This window comes from Mytilus trossulus, chromosome 10, assembly GCF_036588685.1.
Source record: "Mytilus trossulus isolate FHL-02 chromosome 10, PNRI_Mtr1.1.1.hap1, whole genome shotgun sequence".
Taxonomy (NCBI): domain Eukaryota; kingdom Metazoa; phylum Mollusca; class Bivalvia; order Mytilida; family Mytilidae; genus Mytilus; species Mytilus trossulus.
The window spans coordinates 74,939,691-74,964,603 of NC_086382.1; the positions used below are offsets into that span (position 1 = coordinate 74,939,691).

Genomic DNA, 24,913 nt, shown 5'->3' on the forward strand with positions numbered 1-24,913 from the left:
TATTTTCAAATGTAGAAAATGGTGGATTAAACCTGGTTTTATAGCCCTAAACCTCTCACTTTGTGCGACAGTCTCATCGAATACCGTTTTATTTACAATGATGCATGAACTAAACATACATAATACATAATCTATTCAAAATATGGGTACAGCAGTCATCTTCGTGTTATAATTTTAAAAGAAACAATTTAACAGAACACAAAAGCATCTATCAAATTCAAAACACATGCATTGTTTTGCGTGCCTGACGTCAGAAAATTTATAAGACACATATTTTTGTCATTTAAAGTTTTACAAATAATTTTATAAATTTTACATGGACAATGCTAGCATACAGGGTTAAAAAGTATGTAAGAATTAATTTCAGAATTTGACCGAAATTTAAAATATTACAAAAGTTCTATAGAATTTATAAGAATCCACAAATCGGTAATTCCACTACGCGATTGAATAATTATAACGTTTGTGGTTCAACGTATTTTCTAATTCATAATAGAAATATATCATAATGACATAAAATAGAACAATATCATACTGACGGGATCTTTAAAACTACAGAGTCACGTTAAAAGAACCAAAGAAACACAAAAAGTAGCTCAAATTATTTTCCAGTTTTATCTTAATAATTGGTTGTAACAGTTGATGTTGTGAACTCGAAACACGTGCCACAAAAGAAATGCTCATGTTATAATTGTTCGGAAAGATTTTCTTTAGAAAACAATTTTTCCACTGACCTTAAACTTTTAGCTGTGCATATTTGTGAACTTTGTCAAATAAAAGGAAACCATAGATATAAGATGTGTCTATTTTCAGTATAAACATTATATTCTTCCCTGGAAAACGATGTTTAGAATGTTATTCTGATTATATCTCTGTCATAAACACTTTATTGAAGTATATTTCTCCATTCAGAGTAGCTAGTCGAACTTTTAAAAGCTTTATTTTAATCAAATTTTGTCAAGTATCGATAAAGATATAAAACTTGGTTATGATCAGAAGTTATATATATATTTAACAAGGTACGTTGATACCTGACATTCATCCTCATTGAAATCGTTAAGTTGCGCTAAATTTTACATCATACAACGATGGGCTTCAATGAATTATTAGTCATAAACATTGTCCATTGTAAAGAAATATTCAATTCATAAACAGTTTGTTCTTTTATTATGTTTTGAGTTGTTTTACATGTCTATGTAATTTGTTTTATTGTAATCATCTGACTCATTAAAGATGTGTTATATTTTGCTTTCCTTAATTCATTTCTGAGATTTAACCATTTGTCTTAATGCTTTTTTAGCACCATATATCATATACATCCCAAAACTAAATTGAATAGCAAGTAAATTCAATATGAAATGTTTCTAAACTTTAATGACATTTAGACATCTAAGAAACGGTAAATGTTTAATGAGGTGCTCTGATAAATCTCAAAACTTAATCAATTTATTCTTGACATCGAATATTATTAACAGTGTCAAGATCTCTAGTGTATTACTAAATGCGATGTACTGGAGTGTTATACTTCTCATTTATTCTTGATAGATATCAACAGCAATGTGTAGATATTATATAAAGTATTCTGCAATATCATTATTGTTTTATTCTAACTATAACAGAAACAATTTCCAATGTTGTATGTGAATATGTGTACAATATAACTATTTTCCCTTCAAAAAGCAACTATGTAACTCATTTAAAATATTTTACAGTCTTGAACAGAATTATTTTAACCTGGTTCATGAGATTGAAACCAATTCAGGTTTGGACAAGAAAGCAAGGGGTAGTAAAAATCATCGGCAATAATAACAAATTCTGACAACATAACGAACCAAAAAAAAGTGGAATATACAAACAACGATTCACAAATCACTTCACAGAACAATTTAGATTCAGATACTAAAACACCATAGAAAACTATGCTTAATCTATGCATAAAGGGATTTTCGACAATATTTGCTCCACTGGTGCCACATATAGTGCCTTCATTACTTTTATTCATATTCAACAACAGATTCCTCGCTGTATTGCAGACCCATTAGTTGCCTTCGGATGTTGATTGCTCTTTGGTCGGGTTGTTGTCTCTTTGCCGCATTCTCCATTTTCATTCTCAATTGTATTTTAGACAGATTATATTGCTATTATCATTATCTGAAATATCATCCCTATTATTATTTTGATGATAATAATTAATTAGTGTTTGATGATTGGTTAATTCTTTTTTTTCATCGTTTTTCGGTTTTAGCCAGGGCGTTTTTAGTTTTTTATCGACTTATAAGGTTTGGTGTCTCATTGGTACCCTTCGCCTCTAATTACTATTTTTTTTCCATTCGAAAATATCACTTTCAACAGAAACAAACGTTCAAACTCCAACTGACCACCACCACCACTACAAGACGTTCTTTATACAGATATCCAATACAATAACAAAACTCCAACTAACTACCACTTCAGGACGTTCTATATAGATACCTGACCAGCACCACCACCACCACAAGACATTCTATATACAGATATCTACTACAATAACAAGACTCCAACTGACCACCACTACAAGTCGTTCTATATACAGATATCCAATACAATAACAAAACTCCAACTGACCACCACTACAAGACGTTCTATATACAGATATCCAATACAATAACAAGACTCCAACTGACCACCACTACAAGACGTTCTATATACAGATATCCAATACAATAACAAAACTCCAACTGACCACCACTACAAGTCGTTCTATATACAGATATCCAATACAATAACAAAACTCCGACTCACTACCACTTCAGGACGTTCTATATAGATACCTGACCAGCACCACCACCACCACAAGACATTCTATATACAGATATCTACTACAATAACAAGACTCCAACTGACCACCACTGCAAGACGTTCTATATACAGATATCTAATACAATAACAAACCTCCTAACAGTTGTATCTTTGTTTAAATCTTCGTAAACAAAAATAATGTTCCATCAGAATGGTTTATTTGTAAAGATTTATTCCATTTAACAGTGTAATGACATTTTCCACTTGAATTTCTAACAAAATCTATTTTCTTCTATTATCTATTTGAGACGAGGAAAGTCAATTATAAAATCTTAAGTCAGCATTTGATTTCAGCACTGATAGTTTTTACATTCACGTAATGACGATAAATTAGACATTTTCATTGCTAAGTTCAAATCAAATTACTGCAAACAGCAATTCAGAGCCTTCAATTGAAGCTTAGCTCTATTTCATTACAATAAATCTGTCAAGAGCCAGTGAAACATGAAATTGTAGCCTAATTGGATAACTTCCTTTTTATATCTAACTGTATCGTAAAATGTTTTCGTATATAATGTTGCTAATTTCTTTAATTTTTAAATTATATATTGAATAATGTTTTAAGAAATCCATTAGATCTTTCGAAATATTGCAGACATATCGCATTTTATATATAAAAACAGTAAACGTGGGCCTACACATACAGGCTATGCATTTATTGTTGGTGTACTCTTTTTACATTCATGTTGATTGTTTAGCATCAAGCTTTCCATATATTGCAAAATATTTTTTTTTTTTATTTAGTATTTATGACTCAATGCTTGTGTAATGATAATATATTTAGAATAAATAATAGTTACCAATACAATAAATGAACACATCTATCAGAATTCATTCAATTCAATTTGTATTGTTTCTACAAACAACTTTTTATTCAAAAGTTATAGTGTATTTGCTATTCTTCATCCGTTCGTTGAATTGTGAATCGAATCTGATATTCTGGTTTACGGTAAAATGAGTTTTCCAGTCTCCTATGTCTCCTGGTAATAAAAAGAATAACAAAGTTATTCAAAAGATACAAATGTTGCTCTGAAAGATTTTTTTCTTTAAAATATCATAAATAAAACGAGCAGTTTTTATCTAAAAGTTCGTTTCAATGTATGTTGTATTGTTGTTTGTTTTTTGTTGCACTTTAGTTATTTCGTTGTTTTTCCTCTTATAATTCACATATATATATATATGTTTCCCTCAATTTTTTTGTTTTTTTGTATTCTCTCAATCAATTTATGACTTTTGAACAGCGGTATACTACTGTTTCCTTTATTTTTACGATGATTGTTCTTCCTCTTGGTGGCATAGCTAATGTATGCTATTGCAACGTTAAGCAATCAACAATCAACCAATCATTAACAGTTTAGTCTTCTGATATATTTTTTCATCCAAAGGACAGATACATGTACTAAACTGTAATCAGAACGGACATTGTGTTGGTGTTCCTTATTGAACGTATTCCTCATTCCATTAACGTTTGAAGGCTTAGATTCCTGTGAAAAATTAATACTATACGGTTTATTATATTCTGTCAAATCAACATGTATCGCTTAACTTAATTTTCAAATTGTATTTTTTGTATGTAGCAATGACTGTCATTAAGGATTTATGTTTTGCTTTGAATTTAAACATATACGTATAGGAAGACTAGGTATGAATGCAAATGCGACAAATCTAAATCAAAGTTACAATTTGTACAAAAAGTAAACCGTTATTGGTCAGAGTAAGGAGCCTTGGTTTGCACCAAACAGGAAGTTATAAGGGTTTCAACAATCCTCCAATTTACGAACGCATTATACATACATTTACTGCATTTTTTTTTGCATCTATCATACATTGTGGATGTCAAGAATCTGTTACAGCAGTGCATTGGATATCATTTGTTGTGTTTCTCGTTGCTCTACTTTTTTTGGTATATATAGATTTGAAGATTACCTTTCCTATAAATGAATCCTTTCTCTTCTTTCATGTTGACGAACTTGGTGTGATCAGTTTTTTTGCTCTGCATATTTTCAAACTGCTTCTTTGATGTTTTCCAATATCTGGTCCGAAACAGCTATTTCAAGGAAATCTGCAAGTTTTCGTATTTGGGTTTCAGGTTCCTAAAATGCATAGATAGCTTATTCATTCTATGTAAATACAATCTAATCTGAACATAAAAAACGCTGATAGCGGCGTATCCATATTGACAATTTGTTTTTATCATTGAATTCCAACAAATCTGTAACATTTGGTTTAGAAGATAAAATTAATAAAATCGATTCGTCAAAAGATAGAAATATTTTGTAATTTATATATAAGTAAAATTGAGAATGGAAATGGGGAATGTGTCAAAGAGACAACAACCCTACCAAAATAAAAAAACACAACAGCAGAAGGTCACCAACAGGTCTTCAATGTAGCGAGAAATTCCTTTATTGATATAAATGTTAACTTACCCTTTTAAAGTCTTCATAATAACAGGTGTAAATCATTCCTGGGTATTGTACAGAAGCCTCCTCCATTCCTAATTCATAATCATACCACGAACCATAAAATACTACAATAATAATCAAATTTAAAGATTTAATCATACATGTAGTGTAATATCTTTAAACACAGGCCTAGGGTTATAAGCCATCATGCATTATTTATAATTGAAAAAGTCCTGTTGAAAACTTTAACAGTTATGAAGAACGTAATACAGTGTATAAATATTAAATGTTGTACAAGTTGAATAATGTGTATATGTAAGTAATCAAGTTAAACAGATGTTTAATAAAATTTCAGCATTTAATAAGTTGATGGATCGATTGGTTGGTGTTTAATTTTATGCTGAATCAGCACAACATAGGCTAGATGGCTGAATTTTGATTTAAAGACACTTTTTTTAAAAAATAATATTGCATTGCAAAATCAATGCTCTGCATTACAGCGATACAACAATGTGTGGAAAGCTTAATCTAACTCGTGATTTTTAATGATTAATGAGGAATATCTACGTTACAACCATTTAAAGGAGCTATTTCTAGTTTGTTATGTTACCAACGGAGACTAAAAATCGGATTTGATTCTTCTGAGCAACACGACAGATGGTATAAAGTGAACAAGGAGCAACATAAAATATGCTATTTGTGGAGCAAGATGCAACATCACAGGTGCCATTGATTGTACAAGGAACAACACGACGGTGATATTGGTTGAGCAAGAATCATTTACCTTTCTCAATTGCCTTGGTTATCTCACAATATTTGTGGTTTAATATTTTTTCGAAATTCAAAAAAAAAATGTTTTGTGGATTGTTGTTTATCATTTCGTTTTTCTCTTTTGAACAATATAGTTCTGTTTGTTTATTGGATCCTTCATACTTTTTATGCTAAAAGTGATCATTTCATCTAGTAAAGCTTTGTCGAGCTATATGTCAATAACTATAACAAAAGATTTAGTTAATTGTTTCGAATAAAAGCAACAGTAGTTTACCGCTGTTCATAATTCATTAATCGATAGAAAAAGAAAAAAAAATCCGGTTTACAAACTAAAACTGATGGAAACGTATCGAATATAAGAGAACTACGACACAACATCGAAACTTCAAGTGAAAATGGTGGATTGAACCTGGTTTTGTGGCAAGCCAAACCTCCCGCTTTAATGGCAGTATTAATTATAACATTAAAATGACAACATTACACGACAGGGCTACAATAAATAAATGGGAGAAAATATAGGACAGAGAAACAAACGAATAATAGCCATCAAAAAGTAACTGGTTAAACAATATTTTTATACATAAAGGCAACAGTAGTATACCGCTGTTCAAAACTCATAAATCCATGGACAAAAAACAAAATCGGGGCAACAAACAAAAACCGAGGGAAACACATTAAATATAAGAGGAGTTATTTATACGCCAGACACTCGCTACGTCCACACATAACTATGCTGAGATGAACAAGTTTAAAAGCCATAACAATATCAAAGTTTAGGATCGCCGAGTACCAAAAGTTCCAAAAAGTTGTGAGGCCAGGGTTATCCGTCTGGGACAAAAACTTCATTATCAAGAATAATACATGGTAACCTAGACACAGATTGTCTAACAATATTTGACATAACCTTTGGGAATTATTGGTTTTCATAGTTTTTATATTAAATATTCCTGCTTCTTTTCAAATGGTTTCATGCGTAAGCCTTTGGTCAATCTTATGTATAGCCGAAATGCGCGTCTGAAAGTATAAGTTTGGTATCTTTGATGGTTTTTTTTATACAAAGATGTTTTGCACATCTTATTATCAAGCCCTATTATTAATTTCTTAATTTTCAAAACTGTATGTATATTGAAGAGAGGGGCGATAGATACCAGAGGGACATTCAAACTCATGGATTGAAAATAAACGGACAACGCCATTGTAAAAAGAGTAAAAGACAAACAGACAAACAATAGTACACAAGACACAACTATTGTCTATTCATTGTTTTGCTGTTTCATAACTAACTGTAAGCATTAAACCCTAATCTAGTTGTGTAAATGTATTTTAAAATGATTTCAATCACATATAGAACGTTAGAAAGATAAAAAAAAAAAAAACATATCATTACCAGACGAGATCAACACTTAAATTTGGTACTTGTTAACACGTTTACAAGAGGAATATCTAACTAAAAATAGTGTTATTACTTTTATTAGACAAATACAGATAGAAATTCTGGTCCTACCTTTTCCAGACATCCAATTCTCAAAATATGTCTCCCATGGAACATCGTAGTTCATCACAACATCTCGCTTAGCATGATGATAAAGAGAAACGCATATGTCTTTAGGATTTCTGATCATATGAACAATTTTTCCTTTATTTTGCACATGTTTTGTAGGGATATACTTAAACGACAAATGAGTGTTTAAAATTCTAGGTGACGGAAGTGAATCTAAGACAGATAACTCCGTTATTCCCTCCAGTGTTCTTTGACCTTTTGTTCCAGATGCAAGGGTTGTAGTTTTGTTTACTAACATTGTTATAATTTCATCCAGCCAATGAACGCCTGCAATATAATTCAAGACCGATGTTGTTATATGCTTAACACAGTTTAATATTTCAGGTTTTAAGAATTTCTCCTTTTTAAATTTCCTTGGAGTTTTGTATTATAGTGTTGACAATTTTGAAGTATTATTAAGTAGATCTCATCCTTATCATAGTCTACGATCCCATACAGGTAGATAACAGCAATGTGTAAAAGCAGACGTATTTTGAAGACAAAACACGCGTCTAGCGTAAATATAAAATTTTAATCCTGGTATTTATGATGAATTTATTTACATGTGTAATACTGTAAAAATGTACTGATACATAACCGAATAATAGAAGAATTTTCTTTTCATAAGTCTGGACATAATGGCTATTTATATTACACATTTAACACTTTTTGCAATGTTGTATTATTTTTTATGGAGAGGTGAGACCTAAATCCATTTTGCTTATAGGAGAAGGATCTGTTTATCCTTCCGGAGCACCTGAGAACACCCCAGATGTTGGTGTGGTTCGTGTTGCCCAGTCTTGTGTTTTGTTAATTGTTGTTCGTCTGTTGTTCTTTTTCTTTCTTAGTCATCGTGTTGTCAGTGTGGTTTCTCTTTAAATATAATATTGAATCATTGAATGGAGTTTATTTAAAACTGTAACAGACATGATTTAGAGCATTCAATGTAACTAATTGTCTTTGTAACTTTGTTCTACTTGTTGAAGACGTCATATATTTTTGTGACGTACTAATCTATGCGTATAAAATCTTTATAACGATAATGTCGATGTGACACATGCTCTTTTTAGTTTGACAAAAAACCTGTTATGTCCAGGGTTATCTTTATCCCGACAAATGAAAGTATCGGAGTCCTACCTGCTTTAAGGTAAGTACAAATGATAACATCTGTTTCCCTTGACTGGAATTCTTTGACATCCTTTATTGTTTGTTCTGGGCCTTTCTCTCTGAAGGCTCTCAGTGAAATATAAGTGACACCTTCATACTCTGGTAAAGGTACAGGTTCTAGTACTGGCATTCTCTTTGTTATATCTTGCGGAAATATATACAATTCTACATTATGACAATAATAATAACATAACATTTATGTTGGTTTGAGCCTGTTGTGTTTAACTTTCGCCCCTCTTTTGTTTTAGTTTTAAACATATTTATTTATAGTGGATTGGGAAACAAGTTTTGCAACTTATATTAATCCCTTTCCACTTTTCGGGTGCGAGTGATGCCTTGTAGCGGCATTAGCCTACTCTTTTTCGAAATCTACAAGGGTGTCTTTAACGTGCAAGAGATGTGGCTCTCTCTTGACACGGGTCAGCCATTTATCGTCCCTTTCCGACGGACTAGCATCGTTTCCTCAAGACCATACTCTTTTATGTCTATGAGCATTGCATTTGTACCCTTTCAATACAAAATCAGTAAGCGTTTACTGGAGTACAGTATATTGCAAGCGCGTTGAACGTCAGAACGTCGTTCATCTATGTGTCCTAACACAAATGTTTTCATGTATCACTCTCTAGAATGGAATAAAACGCAAACAGATGAAAAGGTTACAATCTTATGATTTCGAGGTCAATAAGTCAAAGATCAATATTACAAGTACTTAACATATAAACACGTTGGAATGAACAGATTTTGTATATGAAAAAAAAACAAGTAACTTTTTCTCAATATGTATATGATTGCCCAAGAATAAGACTTTAAAGTACTAATGAGTGTTATAAAATATAAACACAAAAAAAAATATATTTATACCTTTGTACCAATATTGGTTTTTATAACCTCAATACTTTTAAAAATGAACTGTTTTAAATAATGTCATGTTATATAGAGGTTTCTCTGGAAGTTATTCCCTTGTCATCGCTACTTCTCAATAGTAAGAGAAATAGACAAATTTTGTTTAGAAATTGCTCATTATGACTTGCCCTCATAAAAAAAAAATTCCTTCAAACTGTATTATTTAGAATTTGCGTAAGTTATCTTTTTAAAATGTTTTTGTTTACGAGAGTTCTTTTTTTATATTTAAAAAATGTTTTCCGTATGGGTAATCATGGTTGTTCAAGACTCGGTGTTGTAGATGGATATAAACAAACAACAATTTGAAAATAAACTAATTAGTTGTCCTCATGTGACTTATTCAAAAGCCTTATGTATAGTTCTTTTCAATATACCTCTAAACGTGCTGGTGAAATGTCCCGCAACCCCCACTCTCCACCCCAGCAGACCCATTTGGAATAATCAATAAAATTGAGAATGGAAATTGGGAATGTGTCAAAGAGACAACAACCCGACCAAATAAAAAAAACAACATCAGAAGGTCACCAACAGGTCTTCAATGTAGCGAGAAATTCCCGCACCCGGAGGCGTCCTTCAGCTGGCCCATAAACAAATATATACTAGTTCAGTGATAATGAACGCCATACTAATTTCCAAATTGTACACAAGAAACTAAAATTAAAACTAGAATTGCCATTGCAAGCAATAGCGGATGTCACCCTTCCCCTATTGCCACTAAGCTGCAGCCATTTCAAAATGGTTGAACAGTGAATGCACATATACGCATGGCAATACATCTTTCTGTAAATTAACAGTACATTCAGAGCATTTTGAATAATTTCAAATTCTGCTGTTTCCATGGCAACTGCAGCCATTTTGAAAATTTCAAAGTCAAAAGTCTCATCTTTACCTGCCAGTTAACAATAATATCAAGTTTCATTAAGTTTGGAGGATTTTGAAATTTTTTGACATTTCTGCAGTTTTCATGGCAACGGTGGCCATTTTGGAAATTCCAACTCCAAAAGTCTCATCCAGACTTGCCATTTACCAATCATATTAAGTTTCATCAATTTTGGAGCATTTTGAAATTTTTGAGATATTTGATCCTGTATCCATGGTAACATAGTAGTTCCAATGATTGTCAAAATCATACAAAACCTGTATATAGTGGACAACTACATTGTGTAAAAATTTGATGATTTCAAGTTCAAGCATACCAAAGTTATTTACCAAACCTGGAAGTTTTTGGAGCATTTTGACCTTTTTGCATTGTTTCCATGGAAACGGGAGACATTTTGGAAATTCCAACGCCAAATTCCACATCTACCAAAGTTGCTCATCGTTATGCTAAAGTTTTAAAAAAATTGGAGCATTTTCATATTTTTGAATTTTTTGGTGTAGTTTCCATGGCAACATAGTAGTTCCAATGATTGCCAAAATTTTCCAAAACAAGTATATGGCTGGCACCTACATTGTATTAAAATATGATGATTCTGAGTTTAAGCATCTCCAAATTATTCACCAAAACCAAAATCTGGAATTTTTCACAATTGTTCCGTTTCCATGGAAACGGCAGCCATTTTTTATGGTCTTAGACCCTACTGCAACCCGAAATTTTGTGTTCCACCTTATAGTGAACTTTCATAAAGATTGGTTCCATTTCACTCCAAAAAACCTACCGGACAAAATAGGTGGAAGTATAATAATAATACTAATACAGAAAAAGAAACAGAGGAAAAGCAATATGTCACCCGACATTGTCGATCGGGTGACATAATAATACAAGACAGGCGCAAAAATGCAGCAGGGTTAAACATGTTTGTGAGATCTCAACCCTCCCCCTATACCTCTAACCAATGTAGAAAAGTAAACGCATAACAATACGCACATTAAATTTCAGCTCAAGAGAAGTCCGAGTCTGATGTCAAACCTGCTTGCAGCAGGATCCTACAAGGGATGTTTAAATATTTTTGTTTGATTATACATGGTCATATTTCAAATGGCTACGTATTCAGCCGTTGCACAAAACCAGTAAGAGAGATGTGCTTATAATAGATATAGGAAGATGTGGTGTGAGTGCCAATGAGACAACTCTCCATCATATAAACATTGAAGTGTGTGGAAATAACGTCCATTTTTTACTAGTTGAAATTGGGGTTTGAATTCGCTTTCGGTTACATGTAACATCGCGCGTAGGACGCATTGAACTTATACAGTGTAATTATGTATGCCTTTTTTCATTCTGATTTTTGTATTTTGTTTTGTTGTAATCAGATAAGGCCAGAAAAGGTAGAAAGTGATACGTATAGGAAACAGAACTACAAATGTATACAACTTTGTGTGGCCTTAGCTCAATTCAACTGATGTTTACTTTTTGTATATTTATTCCCTTTTGTCTCATCACGTTCCCGTGTTAAAGGAAGAGGGCTCACAAACATAAAAGATTAAAGAGGGTTCACAAACAGAAAGGAGGGGCGGGCGTTCACAAACTTAAAGAAATGGCGACCGCTTACAAACTCTTTTCCACGTGTTAACATGCTTTTCTTGAGCCACGAACTGGGTTACCTACGAAAAAAAGGTGTTTTGTTCGTTGTTTCAAGATCAACTCGGGTATATAAAAAAGAAGATGTGGTATTATTGCCAATGAGACAACTATCCACAAAAGACCAAAATGACACAGACGTTAACAACTATAGGTCACCGTACGGCCTTCAACAATGAGCAAAGCCCATACCGCATAGTCAGCTATAAAAGGCCCCGATAAGACAATGTAAAACAATTCAATCGAGAAAACTAACGGCCTTATTTATGAAAAAATATGAACGAAAACAAATATGTAACACATAAACAAACGACAACCACTGAATTACAGGCTCCTGAATGTTTTTCTCTTTTATAAATAATAGTTTCTAATTTTGTAATATTGCATAGTAGATATATGTCTCATTGGCAACATTTCTACGTTGCCTTATGTTTATATTTATTTTTATTACACATCGCCTATATATCCTTTACACTAAACAATACAAATCAATTTTACTAAATGTGTATTTGATATTTGCATCATCTTACTATTTACAGTATTTGTTCTGTTTCAGTTTTATTGTCGATTGAAAAATGTAATTAGCATACAGAAGTAGCAGCTAGTGTGTGTGTATGTATACATGTATGTGAAAGTTATACACGAATCTTCTCAAACTGTTTTAACATCATATATTTTGTATGATCTAAGTGTATTAAAATTAATATGGTGACACATAATGAATTATCTACATGATCTAAGTGAATAAATAATAAAATAAACATCACTTACCTTTAAAGTCCGACACAAATGAGTACTTCAAGTTCAAGTTGATATATCCTTTACATTTAAAACATAGATTTTTTTCTGCTTTTTTTCTGGTTCGTTGCAAATCTTTTTATACGAAATTCTAAAATCAACCGTCCGAGCAAAGGTTAAAATATAACTGTTTGATGGGAAGTGTGTTAGTGTGGGATTTTATACCTGTAGATATGTGAACAAAACATGTTGATGTGCGTAGGGAATACCATGACTACACATAAACAGGATATATGTTCTACATATGAAAATATTTTATATTTTTACAAAGGAGTTCATTTTTTATATAAAAAGGACCGTTAGTTTTCTTGTTTAAATTGTTAAAAATATATTGTCATTTCGGGGGCCTTTTATAGCTGACTATGTGGTATGGGCTTTGTTCATTGTTGAAGGCCGTACGGTGACAAATAGTTGTAAATTTCTGTGTCATTTTGGTCTCTTGTGGAGAGTTGTCTCATTGACAATCATACCACATCTTCTTTTTTATATTTAAGATAAACAAGTTTCGACTAGACTGATGTGGGTAAGTAAAGCAACCATTGATTTTGATCATACAGAAAGTCCAACAAAGATTAATTTTTTTTTTAAACAGGAGATAATGTTTTAAGGTTAGGGTCTAATACATTCCTTATATATCGTTTTAATCTTTCTCTTTATTCCTTTTTTACTATGAAAGTAGCCCCCTTCCACAAACACAACAGTTGATGCTGTGTATATTATATTTTAGTTCAGTGTGCGACTGAAACAAATATTAAGAATTCTACATTTCTTTAAATCAGTTAAAATCAGTACATTCGCTTGTCAATTTTGATCAGAATTCAAATATTTAAAGAACTAATTACAATATTTACTGGCAACGCGATCATAATAGAACCTGAAGGAAAATAATTCTGATCCCGTGTCAAGAAAAGCAGATGAGCGTATTTAGGCAATGCAAACAACATTTATATAACTCTCGTTATAAATGACTGAGATTGGGATAAAACGTCAATAAGACAGAAACCTAACAAGAAAAAACAGCACCAAGAGACATGTTGAGGGCAATTCCCAAATACAATTTTCCTATTTCCATTCTCTATGTTCTTTTTCTTTCCTCTTGTACAAGCAAGGATGATACATCTAGTTTTTTTTCGATTTCTAAATTCCCATTTTCGTATTATATCATAATTTATACTTAATATGCTGTGACACGTAAAAATGTCTTTGTCTACAATGGATCATTATTTTAAATTAATATTTGTCGCTTCTGACAAGACTTCATAGAGGATTATGAGAGAATGAGAAAACCAGAGTTAATGCTTCTCCCTAAGACATCGGATTCCCTTGTTAGTAGACGTATTAAGATAGGATAATGACTTCCGATGTATTAGAGATCGGCGATTCCTTCTCATCTCATTCTTTACGTTTGACTCTATAATACGGTCTGTTGTCATTAAAACTGAACAGTAATTTATCATCTAAAAAACAGAGTACAGCTTCCGATCAATCAAAGGTTTAACTGATTCGTTTGTCATGCCATTTTAGAAAATTGGATTTCTAGCTAAACTTTATTTAAGGTATTAAAAGTGCATCCTGATATGGACTTGGAAATCCGTAACAAGTCATTGCAAGCTTAAATTCTAAAAAGATCAAATATATTTATATTTTTATTTCCTGAAATAGAAACTTAATATTTCATTAATGTAACGCCACATGTTCTTCTAATTGTATTGTCCTCATATTTCTATAGGTTGATGTTTCCCATTTTATCACAATTTCGCGATTCTTTGCTATTTATGCTGCACTTGGAAATACAATTGCTTTCTTCAGAAAGTGCATTATTAATGAATACGTTAAGTACAATCTGTGGTAACGAAAAACTTTCTCATTAGTGACCGGTTAGACCATTATTTAAAACATATAATTTACTTACTAAAATAGCTGTTCAAAAGGAAGAAAATGAATACTGAGGTAAAAGTGTTAATATGCTGACTCGGCAGTTCTGTTTCATTTAAAGAAGTGAAAATTTTACATAGATATATGAAGATGTGGTTTGAGTGTCAATCACACAACTCTCCATCCAAGTCACACTTTATAAAAGTAAACCATTATAGGTCAAAGTAGGGTCTTCATCACAGAGCATTGGCTCACACCGAGCAGCAAGCTATAAAGTAAACAAAAAAATAATTTGATATTCTAACTTTTTTTAACAAAATTCTTTACTGCATTTTTTAATCACATTTCCCATGTATTTCCCTGTCTCAACGGTATCCCAATCATTTTGCTGTCGGGAAAGATTTCCACGACAGAATGTTGTTGCTTGCAAGCAATATTTGATTAAAAGCGGAACATTTTATGCAAATCTGCTTTGTTTTGCTGCAATATAAATTTAGGAATATAATTCTGCAAATTGAAGCATTTATGCAATGTTGTATTTTATACTGCGTATTAGTTTACTGCAAAAAATATAAAAAAATCAACAGCGATTGTGTGTTCTTCATGTTAAAGTTGGAGCAATGTCATCAAATTGGCACAAACCGTAACTTCAGAACGCAACTGCAGGGTAATATCAACAAATGATTAAATAGTGGCAATGAAATAACACAAAAAATGTCATAAATACACCAAAATCTCACTTTTACGTACAAAAAAATAAAATCTTCAATCAACCACGAGGAAAAACAGTACAGTACGTATTGATAGGACAAATAATTCAAATGGATACAATTTCGATAAAAAACTAGAGGCTCTAAAGAGCCTGTGTCGCTCACCTTGGTCTATGTTAACATTAAACATTGTACACAGATGAATTCATGACAAAATTGTGTTTTGGTGATGGTGATTTGTTTGAAGATCTTACTTAAAGTTACTTTACTAAACATTTTTGCTGCTTACAATTATCTCTATCTATAACAGTAGTTTCTGTGGAAAATGTTAGTGAAAATCTACAAATTTTGTGAAAATTGTTAAAAAATGACTATGAAGGGCAATAACTCCTCAGGGGGTCAATTGACTATTTTGGTCATGTTAACTCATTTTTAGTTCTTACTTTACTGTACATTATTGCTGTTTACAGTTTATCTCTATCTATAATAATATTCAAGATAATAACAAAAAAACAGCAAAATTTCCTCAAAATTACCAATTTAGGGGCAGCAACCTAACAACCGATGATCCAATTCATCTGAAAATTCCTGGGCAGATAGATCTTGACCTGATCAACAATTTCAACTCTGTCAGATTTGCTGTTAATGCTTTGTTTTTTGGGTTATAAGCCAAAAACTGCATTCTACTCCCATGTTCTATTTTTAGCCATGGCCGCCATCTTGGTTGGTTGGCCAAGTTACCGGACACAATTTTTATACTAGATACCCCAAAGATGATTGTGGCCAAGTTTCAATTAATTTGGCCCAGTAGTTTCAGAGGAGAAGATTTTTCTAAAAGATAACTAAGATTTACGTAAAATGGTTAAAAATTGACTATAAAGGGCAATTACTCCTACAGTGGTCAACTGACCATTTTGGTCATGTTGACTTATTTGTAGATCTTACTTTGCTGAACATTATTGCTGTTTACAGTTTTTCTCTATCTATAATAATATTCAAGATAATAACCAAAAACAGCAAAATTTCCTTAAAATTACTGATTCAGGGGCACCAACCTTACAACGGAATGTCAGATTCATCTGAAAATTTCAAGGCAGATAGATCTTAACCTGATATACAATTTTACCCCACGTCAGATTTGCTCTAAATGCTTTGGTTTTTGAGTTATAAGCCAAAAACTGCATTTTACCCCTATGTTCTATTTTTAGCCATGGCGGCCATCTTGGTTGGTTGGCAAGGTCACCGGACACAAATTTTCAAACTAGATACCTCAATGATGATTGTGGCCAAGTTTGGTTAAATTTGGCCCAGTAGTTTCAGAGGAGAAGATTTTTGTAAAAGTTAACGCAGGACGACGACGACGGACGACGACGACGGACGACAGACGACGGACGCCAAGTGATGAGAAAAGCTCACTTGGCCCTTCGGGCCAGGTGAGCTAAAAATGAACGAAAACAACGAAAATCTCAGCCACACAAGTAGTGCTAATTTAAATCGTAATCAAAAGGTTATGTTTTACTTTGCGGATAAAACAAATAGCGGTCCAATGAGCAATGTCGTGTTTCTTATGCGTATACATGTAATTAATGTAGAAACACCTACGATTTTTAGCGTGCAATCTGCTGAGGAAATGCAGGATCTTTGATCTGAGTTATTTTGTCGTTGAAAACATGATATTAGTTAAACAGAGAATATGGTAAGATCCTACTCAAACATGATAAAATCTGTAAGTTCAATGACATGGAAAACTTTCATAGGAATATAATTGTCACGGATAAAAGGTCAAGAAAGTGCATTGATAATCAATTGTCTTGATAACTAAAATTAAATAAAGCTTTTTTTGTAAGTTATTTTAATATTCAAAATATTTTCTCTGCAACGCTCCGTTAGACATTGTCAAATCCACATTTAATAAATTAAATGAGTGTTTGTTTAAAGTTTTGCATATTAAATATGTTTCTATATATTTTGTTTTACATGTCACAAAACTCTATTGGAGCGATCCTAAGGACAATGAATGTTCAATACTCCGACTTATACAACTAGCTAGGGTTAGATAAAGTAGGCGTCGAAAAAGTAATCAGTTGTAAATTGTGTATACAATAGGATTGGAGCAGAATAAAGTCATGATGTTATCAAAAGTGAAGCTTGATGATTCTTTCTATTTTCATGTAAACTCTGGTCATCCTTGTGAAACTAGAACTAATGTAAGTTTTTAAGGCTGGCGACTGTTTAAACGTTCAAACCAGTCTATTATCATGCACTTGTCCTAAGCCAGGCGCTTGTTGTTCAGTGGTTGTCGTTTGTTTCTGTGGTTATTAGGTATTTCTCGTTTTTTGTTTTTGTATATAGATTAGAACTTTGGTTTTCTTGTAAATTGTTTTACATTATGGATTGTGTGGCTCTTTATATCTGGGTGTAACCGAAAACTCCACGTTGAAGTCCGTACTTTGACATATAATTGTTAACTTTAAAAAAAATTGTGACTTCAATGGATAATTGTCTTGTTGGCAATCATACCACATCTTTTTAATCATATTGAATCTGGCACTGACAAAGCATTTAGAACATATATCATGAATCACCGATACTCAACATTCCTTTTAAATAAACATGGAATCTCAAACAACTAAAATAAAAACACACAGTACTAGTGCTACCGATAACTATCAACACATTTTACAGAAAAGGCAGCGGATGGTTGGTTAAAGTACACTTTTAGTTCTAATCCTTTACAGCATATACGAGAGCCATATTTGATTCCAGGCTCATCTGTACTTATCAGCAAGTTCCCACGTTTTACACATTTATTCTTTACTTTTGATCGTGTCTGAAAAAAAAACAGAAAAAAAGAAAATTACAGTATGAAAACTACACTAAAAACTAGATTTTTCTAACTACTTTCCTTTCACACTCACAAATTTGAAAGCTTAGGATGTAGAAATAATTGATTACGTAAGGACCTATATGTAAAACCATATCTTTTAAACTCTACAATGATTTACGAACTGTCATGTTTTATCTGAACCCACGTGGTTTGTTTACGTAATAGGTCTAACCAATCACCTCCATAAATCATATCCAACATAAAACATAAAGGACAAGTTAAGAAATCACACTACTGCTTATTATATATAAAGCTAGAAAATCCATTATAAGAAAACATTTCATCCATACAACATATGCTCTCTCGTGAAGGACAATCAAATTACATTCTAGGATTTATTACTTGTGTGTGCTTGTCGAGGAATGAAGTTTGTTATGATTTCTTAAATATGTCTCCTGGGAATCACCTCGAGATAATTATAAGATATCTTCAAGTAAAAATAGAACAAAGATCATCAATTATGTATCGTTAACATTAATAAGTCCTGTCGTTCGTCTTTTTGGTATCGATTTGTGTCTCTAAATAAACTCTACGTAAAGATGCAGTTTGATATGTTCAGTTCTTTGTTTTGCTTTACATGATTAATTTTGCTAGGGAAAGCAAATATTCTAACCATTATAAATAAGACAATCTAATAACTTTGTCTCAATCCTATATTGTAGATTTATACTATATTATATAAAAGCGATGTGGCATGATTTTCATTGAGACAGCTGTATCATTCAAATACCAGAATGACGGGAGTATGAACAATTATTGGTCACCGTAGAGCCTTGAACAATGAGCAAATACCGATATCGTATATCTAACTTTTTAAAGACCATGAAATGATTTAAAAAAAAAATATTTTTTAACATTTCATAAAAGTAATTCAAACTACCTGAATAATTCACATAACACAAAACCAAAATCAAATATGTTTTAATGCAACTTGCAACTACATGTACCAATGAATTAAAAGCTCCTGACGTGAGACAGCCACATGTACATAATGTGCGGGCTAAAACACGTTCACGGGAGTTCTCCTCCCGTAACCTTGGACTGCAGAACGACAAGAAGTACGAAAATAGTTATCAAAGGTATCAAGATTATAATTTAGCACGCCAGACGCGCGTTTCGTCGACAAGAAAAAACCATAGAAAAAAGGCGGAAGATACAACAAAAATATTAAGTCTGCATAAAGACGAAAATCATTCGTAATATTCCGTAACAGTCAACTTGTGATGGCAAGATGGAGATGTTTGGAAGGATAACTTCCCTTGGTTTCATAGCGTCCTTGAAAACAGCATAATTTTTACTTTACATTATTTTTTTATTAAGGAAATAATGATACACAGTCAAATTGCACACGTGATTTCACATAAATCTCAAAGGAAATTCAACTCAACCTACATTATTAGTGAAAGGATCGTCAATTTCATATAAATTGTGCCACATATAGATATCAGTTCTGGTGAGTTTTGCGTATCAGATCGTGTGATATGAAATTCTCATGAAAATCATGTGCATCTAAATTCCCACGTAACTCATGCAAATGAACTTTTCCTGTATAGGAATAGCAAGCCATATAATATGGCATAATGTATAGAAGATTATACCTCATACGCACACGAGACCAGGCGTTTTAAGGGGACAGTTCCAATCCAATGGATTTAGTGTAACAGTCTATTTATGGTACACTTTGTGTATTTGCTCTTTACTTGTTATTTTTTGACTTTCTCAATAAAAGACAGCATTGAATTGTGGAAAAAGGTAAACTTTACATTTGCCCTTTTATAGCGTACTATCCGGTTTGGAGTTTCCTCAGTGCTAAAGGTCGAAAGGTGACCTAAACGTACTTACATTTACTTAACCAAGACACTGTTGGATTGTTTTTTGAATGGAACCATTCCACATGTCCTTATCGCATAAGACCTAATTATACAATACTTCGATAACGTACCGTACAACGGAATACATATCCCAAGGCAGCATTGACTGGAGAGACGGATACAGTCTCACTTGGATCACAACACTTTAGTGAGGCACACGGCATGTCATAGAATGCGTAACCCAGGGTACCGTTACAACAGGCACCAGTGGAATCAAATTCATATATCTACAAAAAATGAAATATAATCAATAAGTTGATATGTTATGATAATTTAAGCGTTTGTAGAAAACAAGAAGTTGAGATTCAGCTGAATACTCTAAAAATCATAATCATTTATTGAAAATACTACTATATAAATTTTGTGAGTCCTTTATTCATTTACAAAATACTATTGTGTAATTAAACAGAGTTTGCAAGACAAAAGAACAAGTTATTGCTAGCAATCAAACCTATGTTAGAGCTTTGCTTTATTTCTACGGAATTTGGATAAGAAATGCTTTAAATTCGGACGAGCAGGCGAGGGAGAATTTTAGAATATAAAACAATGACGTACATATAAACCTACATGTTTTGTCAGGCGCATATCAATTAGTATTTCAATATTCGAAGTCCGTTTGGTTAATATTAATTTGAACCAGGTTGGTTCTGTTTATTAAAGGAGAGGAACATTACACTACGGTATACACGAATTGACAATAGAGCGACGGAAGAAATGACTACCTGATAGATAGCAGTAATTAAGTATAAATCTTAAAAAAAATAATACAGTTTAGAAAGATACACAGTGTGTAAAAAGAAAAGTAAGACAATACCAAACTCCAAGGAAAAATATAAATCAGAACAAATGGAAAAACAAAAGCACCAACACATCAAACGCATTGAAACCAACTGTCATATTTCTGACTTGGAACTTCCTTATGTAAAAAATGATGGCTTACATATGGTTTTATAGCTAAAACTTCTAACTTGTGTGACAGTCGCTTCATATTCATGTGACAAGGTATTGACAATATAAGGACAGAAAGTGTACTCTACCGATGCACGGCAAATATGACATGAAATGAGAAACCTTTGAATATCGTAGTAGCAGATCTAGACAAAAGTCCTTGAGGTGTCACAGCTAATATTGAGTAGGTTATATATTACGTTTAACATCTCCAGTATATATCAATACAGACTATACACAATATCTCTCTGGAGATTCATAGTCATATCTCCAGTATATATCAATACAGACTATACACAATATCTCTCTGGAGATTCATAGTCATATCATAAGTCAAGAGGAGAAGTAAACAATGGAATAATTCTGATATGCTCTACGCTTTAAACAAAAAATGAAATACATCAATAATTTGACAGTTATTTTTTTATTTGCCTAAATATGTCATTGTTCCACTGAATTCATATTGATTAATTTAACCAATATACTGTCATTTCTGTGTTCAGTGGTTTTTTCATGTTATATTTTTCTTTTATAGAAAAGAAACCAACGAGACACATAAGTCAACGAACATCATTAAAAAAACACAAATAACAAAATATTTCTGTATATAGTTATATTGTTTGAGGTTGAAAAATTAAAGTCACTTAAATTTAGACTAAATGGAGATGGCAGTAATGTTTGTTCTGAGGTGGCAGTAATGTTTGTTCTGAGGTGGCAGTAATGTTTGTTCTGAGGTGGCAGTAATGTTTGTTCTGCTTTATGAGCCATATGGTCCTCGATAGTTTTACTATTGATTTTCAAAGTTGATTAAAAAGAAGATATCATATGATGGTTTAAAATACCAATTATGGTTCTTTATTTCTTGAGATAAACACAAACAAACCCTTTTTACTAATGAATGTTCTTGTTCGATAGATTTTCTCCAACCCAATACCTCAGGAGTAGATTACCTTAGCTGTATTTGTCAAAACTTTTATGAATGTTTGGTCCTCAATGCTCTTCAACTTCGTTCTATATTTTGCCTTTTAAACATTTTTTCATTCGAACGTCACTGATGAATCGTTTATGGGTCAAACGCGCGTCTGGCGTAAATATGAAATTGTAATTCTGGTATCTAGGATGAGTTTATTAGTAGTAAAATGTAGGCCTGAAAGTGTTACCGAAATAGTCTACTTGGGTTGCTGTTAAACGTTAAGTATCAGTTAAAGGCATATCCAGGACTAACACACGTACATGGGATATTAATATGAATATCGAATTGTGGAGCTATAACATGATTGCCAACAATGATGCAACTAACCACCAAAAACCAAATACGAATCCTGCTTGTACTTGACTGACACGCTGTCACATATTTTGAATGAGATGGTCTCCCGAATGAGACGTAGACCTAAATAGAACAATCCAGGTTTTAAACTCAGTGGCTCAGTAGATAATGAAACCCTCATTCTTGTCACAACTTGAGGTTTGTCATGCTGGTACACGACTTGAAATTTAGCTAAATCAGTTGTGTCTAAATTTAAACACCTCTTCATGACGGTACCATGATTAAACAGGCATCTTGACCAGTGGATGTAAAATCCATCTCTACAAAATTGAACATTTCAGTGACAGTAAAACAAAGACGGAACTCTTCATACTTATCCATTTAACTTTCAAAACTCACATAAGCAATCTGTATGTGACATGTCAAATGCAAGTATCTTGAAGGAGAGACACATTAAATTAACGACATTGTGTTTTTCGGATTACATAAAAATAGTATAGAAACTATAAGAAGCACCAAGGAAGAGACTTGCGAATAAATGACTCTCCCTCCTAGGATTAAAGTTCGCAAGCATTGTTGTATTATTACTATCAAGATGACACAAAAGATTATAAAAACTTGTCATCTAGCAAATCAAAAACAAGTTTTGAATGAACCCATGTGACAGTAAAATTTTAAATAAATATAGAAAGACGTGGCAAAACAGTCAGACGGTAGAAATGCAACAATATCAAGACACTTTTTTACTCTGACAGATCAATCTGATAAATAAAATTTGATGTTAATAATTAACAAATACTAAATGCCATGCTTTTGCGTTGACCTATACCGTGTTAAGCAATTGAACATTCACAATCGAGGCGACACAAGAGTACATTGCCTCGTAAGAGGAGGTTAGTCTTAATCCATAGGGGAGCTGAGCTAATTATTGAAAATAACATAACTCTTACCTGACAGGAAATCTCTGATAAAGTGATAAGTATAGTTATTCCTAGAAGCGCTTCTTCCATTCTTAATTGATAACGAAGCAATTTTATTCTATGGAATCAATCTTCGCCTCTTTGAAATAGATAGAGTAATCCATGTTTTAAATTTAGTAGACCTGTCAACTCATACTGACAAACTTTGAGATCTAGCGATAGCAGTACTACGACGTTAGATTTTTTCTTCTAAGTTGTGTTAGATTTAAACACGACTAAACATGAAATAACAGAAATCAAGAGAACTTTTATGTTGGATATAAAAAGTCATCTCCAAGAATTAAACTTGTTCGCTTTGTAAAAGAAATGAAGTATTTACTCCTTATATCCAATCAATATCACCCACGAAAACTACATATAAAATTATGAACGTGACATAGAAAATATAAGTATCATCCAGATGAGACACATCCAGTAAATAGTATTGAGTTCCTCGGAAGATATGGAAAATACACGAAAATTATAAGTGTCACCACGAGGAGACACATTCAATAAAGAACAAAGTGATCCTCAGAATATATATAAATGACTTTGAAATTATAAGTGTCATCAAGAACAGATAAACTCAATAAATGGCATAGTATTCCCTAGAACAAAGTTTGCAGTGATTGTAGTAATATAGCTGTTAATTGTTTTATCGTCTGAGTAATTGTATAACGTTATTATTGACCAATAAGCAGTCTCGAGTGTAACAATGACAACGTTATAGCTCTATCGATACAACTGTCTGCTGACTCTAATTACAATAACACTATTTATTGAATATCAGAGTTCAAAGCTATTACTTAATTGCTTAATTGCTTACTAAAAATAATTAGGGTAGATATAAGAAGATGTGGTGTGAGTGCCAATGAGACAACTCTCCATCCAAATAACAATTTAAAAAGTATTTGTCAGTAAGCAGTTGACCATTTTGACGCATATTTGACAGTAAACAGTTGACCATTTTGACGTATATTTGAAGGTTAGCAGTTTACCATTTTGACGTATATTTGTCGGTTAGCAGGTGATCATTTTGACGCATATTTGTCAATAAGCAGTTGACCATTTTGACGTATATTTGTCAGTAAGCAGTTGACCATTTTGACGTATATTTGTCGATTAGCAGTTGATCATTTTGACGCATATTTGTCAATAAGCAGTTGACCATTTTGACGTATATTTGTCAGTAAGCAGTTGACCATTTTTACGTTTATTTGTCAGTAAGCAGTGTATTACTTTGCACATGTATTTATTTATAAAATCAACCATTTAGAAGAATGCCAATAGGACAACACTTCACAGAAGACCGACTGACACAGAAAGTAAAAACTGTAGGTCACCATACGACCATCAAGAATTATCAAAGTTCATTTTATTGTTCATGTGATCAATCATAATGTCGGATTAAAGATTTGAAGAACTATAACTAATAAGAAATAAACAATTATAC

At 32.4% G+C, this 24,913-nt stretch overlaps 2 protein-coding genes across 2 annotated transcripts; both read right to left on the reverse strand.

Moving 5' to 3' along the window:
• Positions 1-3,728: 3,728 nt before the first annotated feature.
• LOC134688567 (sulfotransferase 1B1-like) lies at positions 3,729-13,208 on the reverse strand. The gene is made up of 6 exons (XM_063549371.1): positions 12,917-13,208; positions 8,692-8,865; positions 7,519-7,842; positions 5,268-5,368; positions 4,765-4,931; positions 3,729-3,818 (listed from the first exon to the last, which is right to left on the reverse strand). The coding sequence occupies exons 2-5, from the start codon at positions 8,849-8,851 to the stop codon at positions 4,842-4,844; spliced, it is 675 nt and encodes a 224-aa protein (XP_063405441.1). The 5' UTR covers positions 8,852-8,865; positions 12,917-13,208; the 3' UTR covers positions 3,729-3,818; positions 4,765-4,841.
• A 4,476-nt stretch (positions 13,209-17,684) lies between these two features.
• LOC134686634 (uncharacterized) lies at positions 17,685-24,118 on the reverse strand. The gene is made up of 3 exons (XM_063546309.1): positions 23,452-24,118; positions 20,358-20,513; positions 17,685-18,358 (listed from the first exon to the last, which is right to left on the reverse strand). Exons 1-3 carry the CDS (start codon positions 23,509-23,511, stop codon positions 18,185-18,187), a joined length of 390 nt encoding a protein of 129 aa, XP_063402379.1. The 5' UTR covers positions 23,512-24,118; the 3' UTR covers positions 17,685-18,184.
• Positions 24,119-24,913: the final 795 nt, after the last annotated feature.

Coding starts and splice junctions, on each gene's coding strand:
- LOC134688567 (XM_063549371.1), bottom strand. CDS start 8,851: ATGCCAGTACTAGAACCTGTACCTTTACCAGAGTATGAAGGTGTCACT. Junction 7,843..8,691: donor TTGTACTTACCTTAAAGCAG/GTAGGACTCCGA, acceptor ATTATATTGCAG/GCGTTCATTGGCTGGATGAA. Junction 4,932..5,267: donor ATTATGAAGACTTTAAAAGG/GTAAGTTAACAT, acceptor TATGCATTTTAG/GAACCTGAAACCCAAATACG.
- LOC134686634 (XM_063546309.1), bottom strand. CDS start 23,511: ATGGAAGAAGCGCTTCTAGGAATAACTATACTTATCACTTTATCAGAG. Junction 20,514..23,451: donor TATCAGAGATTTCCTGTCAG/GTAAGAGTTATG, acceptor CATTTTTTGTAG/ATATATGAATTTGATTCCAC. Junction 18,359..20,357: donor GATATGTATTCCGTTGTACG/GTACGTTATCGA, acceptor TTTTTTTTTCAG/ACACGATCAAAAGTAAAGAA.